This window comes from Semicossyphus pulcher, unplaced genomic scaffold (genome assembly GCF_022749685.1).
Source record: "Semicossyphus pulcher isolate SPU_LCO1_2020_fin unplaced genomic scaffold, fSemPul1.0.p SCAF_23, whole genome shotgun sequence".
Classification (NCBI taxonomy): domain Eukaryota; kingdom Metazoa; phylum Chordata; class Actinopteri; order Labriformes; family Labridae; genus Semicossyphus; species Semicossyphus pulcher.
In genome coordinates this window covers 7,023,579-7,027,088 of record NW_027211697.1, presented here as the reverse complement: position 1 = coordinate 7,027,088, position 3,510 = coordinate 7,023,579, and the positions used below count along the sequence as shown (strand labels likewise).

General features: G+C 41.0%; 1 protein-coding gene across 1 annotated transcript; it reads left to right on the top strand.

The window, feature by feature from the left end:
* Window positions 1-209: 209 nt before the first annotated feature.
* On the top strand, window positions 210-1,625 carry LOC138603215 (retinol dehydrogenase 8). Its single transcript, XM_069674915.1, has 6 exons — window positions 210-306; window positions 403-564; window positions 650-829; window positions 920-1,013; window positions 1,144-1,327; window positions 1,416-1,625. The coding sequence occupies exons 1-6, from the start codon at window positions 210-212 to the stop codon at window positions 1,623-1,625; spliced, it is 927 nt and encodes a 308-aa protein (XP_069531016.1).
* Window positions 1,626-3,510: the final 1,885 nt, after the last annotated feature.

Below are 3,510 nucleotides of genomic sequence, written 5' to 3'. Positions count from 1 at the left end.
CCTGGCCTCAGTTGTGCCTCATAGGGGACACGATGTCACTTAATTGTCGCGTTTTGATTTAAATCTATTAATCATACTGGAAACTAAACCTAGAACCCCCTCCTTACTACAAACAGCTACATAAAGTTAAAACATTGTTCCTGTTCCCAGCATATTTTGACTGAGCAGTCAGAATCCTCCTGAGCCCAGAGGTCAGAGGTCAAACCGCCATGGGAACCAGGAGGGTGCTAGTAACCGGATGCTCCTCTGGCATTGGCTTGGCTGTAGCTACACGGCTGGCCAAGGATGAGCTTAGACGGTTTAAAGGTCAGCCATTCACACTCCACAACCAAAACAGAGTAGATTATAGAAATCTCCAGAGCTACTAACATGTGTGATGTCTTCATTGTTTATCTGAGGCAGTGGTTGCCACAATGAGGGACCTCAGGAAACGGGGGCCCTTGGAGAAAGCCGCCGGTGACTCCCTGAACAAAACCCTGGAGATCAAACAGTTAGATGCGTGTTGTGAAGCCTCCATCAGAGAGTGTGTCAACAGCCTGCCAGACAGACGGGTGGATGTTCTTGGTTTGTCTCCTCTCATTCATGTCATTAACACCTTTTAAGTGAAAATCTCTCCACATGCATGACATGTGATGCTCTGCTGTTATAGTGAACAATGCTGGTGTTGGAATGATTGGACCTCTCGAGTGCCAAAGCATCTCTGCCATGAAGGAGCTCTTCGACACAAACTTCTTCGGGCTGGCACGGCTCGTGAAGGAGCTGCTGCCGGACATGAAGCGGAGGCAGAGCGGCCATATTGTGGTGATGAGCAGCGTCATGGGAATACAGGGTGTGTTTGATTGTGTCAGTGACATTACAGAATAACTGAAAATGAAAGAGAGTTAAGAGGCTGACAGGTTTCCTCATTTTTCCCACACAGGGCTTCTGTTCAACGACGTCTACTCTGCCTCCAAATTTGCTGTGGAAGGATTTTGTGAAAGTCTGGCAGTACAAGCAATGAAGTTTGATATCAAGTAATAACATGCATCCATCCTCCCGGCATTAATAACTTGAATTGTGGGGTCGCTGGGTCAGTTTGTCCTCAACGATAAGATTTTTGACCCTAAAAGCAGTGTTCCTAAATGTTCTTTTCTTTGCCACAAGGACAACTCTAGTAGAGCCCGGCCCTGTGTTGACAGAGTTTGAAAGGAAAGTGTATGAGGATGTTGAGAAGATGGATCTATCAGAGACGGACGAGGCGACTGCCAAAATCTTCCGTGAGGTTTACCTGCCGTACTCTAAAAAAATCTTCGCCTCACTAGGCCAGACACCGGAGGAAGTGGCTGAGGCATGGCGGCTAAAATTCAGTTTGATTTTAAGCTTTCTCTTTACCACATTTAATTCTTGCCATTGAAATATTTTTTTCTCTTATGCAGCAAACCCTTACAGTAATCACAGCCAAGGAGCCTCCTCTGCGTCACCAGACCAACCGCCTCTACATGCCCCTGACAGCCCTGAAGCATGCAGATCCGACTGGCCGGCTGCCTCTGGAAACCTTCTATAAGATGACCTTTAATCACGACAAAGTGTTCAATGCTTCTCTCGGGCTGCTGCGCATGCTGCAGAGGAGAGCAAAGAAGATATAAAGATTTCACTGTCGAGTTTAAAAGACTGGAAATGTTGTTCTGAAGGAGACACTGATTGACTATGGTAGCTACACTTAATTTTACAGATTTCTTAGGTAGACTGTCATTTCCCTCTGAGCTGCAATGAAGTTGGCATAAGTCAAAGGGAGTTGTCTGTGCAATACAGTTAATCTAGAAATATGTTGATCCTGCATTATTTGTACATATGCACATAATATTTATAAACTATCTTTGCGATCATGCAATCGTTTTTTAAGCTGTCTATTGTGTTGTGCAGGTAAACACTGTATAATAGCTGCAATATGAAAATAAGCACTCTTCAATTTCTGTTCTCATTAAATAACAACAGTTAATGCTGCACTCTGAATTTTAAGTGTATTTTTAGGAAATAAGAACAATACAGAAATTGTATTTTTTTATGGGACTGCAATGATCGTGACCTCCAGTGTAATGAAAGTAATTATTGGTCAAATATTTAGAGGCACAGACCATGTCAAATTTGGAAAAAAAAACCCCCAAAATATTGATTGTTCCACGGTCTTGGGGTTGTTGTAATGGCAAAATGGCATTAAGCTGTGCCTTCCTGCATAACACTCGTAGTAATTCTGGTTACACAGACATCCTTTTATAATCTATTGCACAGTTTGCTGCATGTTTTGGCTTATAAACATTTGACTCTTTTTTTGTAACTGTAAGAACAGCCTCACTTTCTCAAATTTTAACTTGTAATTGAGAAAGAATTTTAACATTTATGATGATCCATTATAAGAAACCACATTGAAAAGCAGTTAATTATAGACATTTAAACATACATATTGTCCCCTTACCACCATCAGCTCACAGCTAAGTCTACAGTTGACCTGGAAGGGGAAACTGGTCCTGCTGGATAGATGAATAGCCCAACATGACCTATGAACTATCTGGTGTAGGAAACACTGGGGAGAGAGAAGGTTCTAGGTTCGAACCTGGTGGCAGGCTGGGGCCTTTCTGTGTGGAGTTTTCTCCCCGTGTCTCAAGAGCAAGGTATGAATGTGTGTTTGAATTCTTGTCTGTGTCTATGTGGCAGCCCTGGAATTGACTGCCGGCCTGTTCAGGGAGTACCTCACCTCTTAGCCAAACAGTATCCATTATAGCAGGTATTGTATGGATGGATGGATATAATACATCAGTTGGCATCAGCAACAATATTGCTCTAATGAAGTAGCACAAGTCATGGTAATCCATTTAGGGGTACCTGCTAGCAGTTTGATGCCATAACTGACTGAGTCTGGGTTTTATCTCCTGTGTGGCCGATTTACCAACGTCAGATCTCAGACTCCAAGACAGAAGTCAGGAGTCTGTGTGTAATTACACATGTGCTATACAGGTTACAGACTCTTCCTATCTCCCCTCAGAGCTCATGTTTAATAGTTTGCTTGCTATTGTTGTGGTGAAAAAAATAGGCATCTTAGTATATAATGAAGTCCAATACAATATTACCAAAAACTCTGATTTCAAAAATCAAAACTTTATTATTAAACAAGACAGTTGCAAAGACAAAATTTGCTGTTGTTTGGACAGAAAGAGTACTGTTGAATAAATCACTTTAGGTAACTGCATTTTCAGCTTATTTTAATGGTTATAATTAAAATGACCTGAAAAATCATTTAAAATATGAAACAATCACTGAACACAAGGACACAAAAATGTAGTTCCCTACAGTTTTTATTATAAGTAACTTATTTTACAACTTTTTACTGTAGAAAGAAAAACCGTGGAAGGTTTTATGTACAATGATTTTGAACTACTTTTAAACAAGTATAGAAATTATTAATGATAGAAAATATCTATGACTGTTCTAACAACACAAGACCAATAAAACATCAGTCACAGCCTCAGCTTCAAA

Bases quoted from the DNA above. Each gene is read 5' to 3' on its own strand.
- LOC138603215 (XM_069674915.1), top strand. From the start codon at position 210: ATGGGAACCAGGAGGGTGCTAGTAACCGGATGCTCCTCTGGCATTGGC. The intron at 565-649 runs GTTTGTCTCCTC...CTGCTGTTATAG, and splicing joins CAGACGGGTGGATGTTCTTG to TGAACAATGCTGGTGTTGGA. The intron at 1,014-1,143 runs GTAATAACATGC...CTTTGCCACAAG, and splicing joins GCAATGAAGTTTGATATCAA to GACAACTCTAGTAGAGCCCG.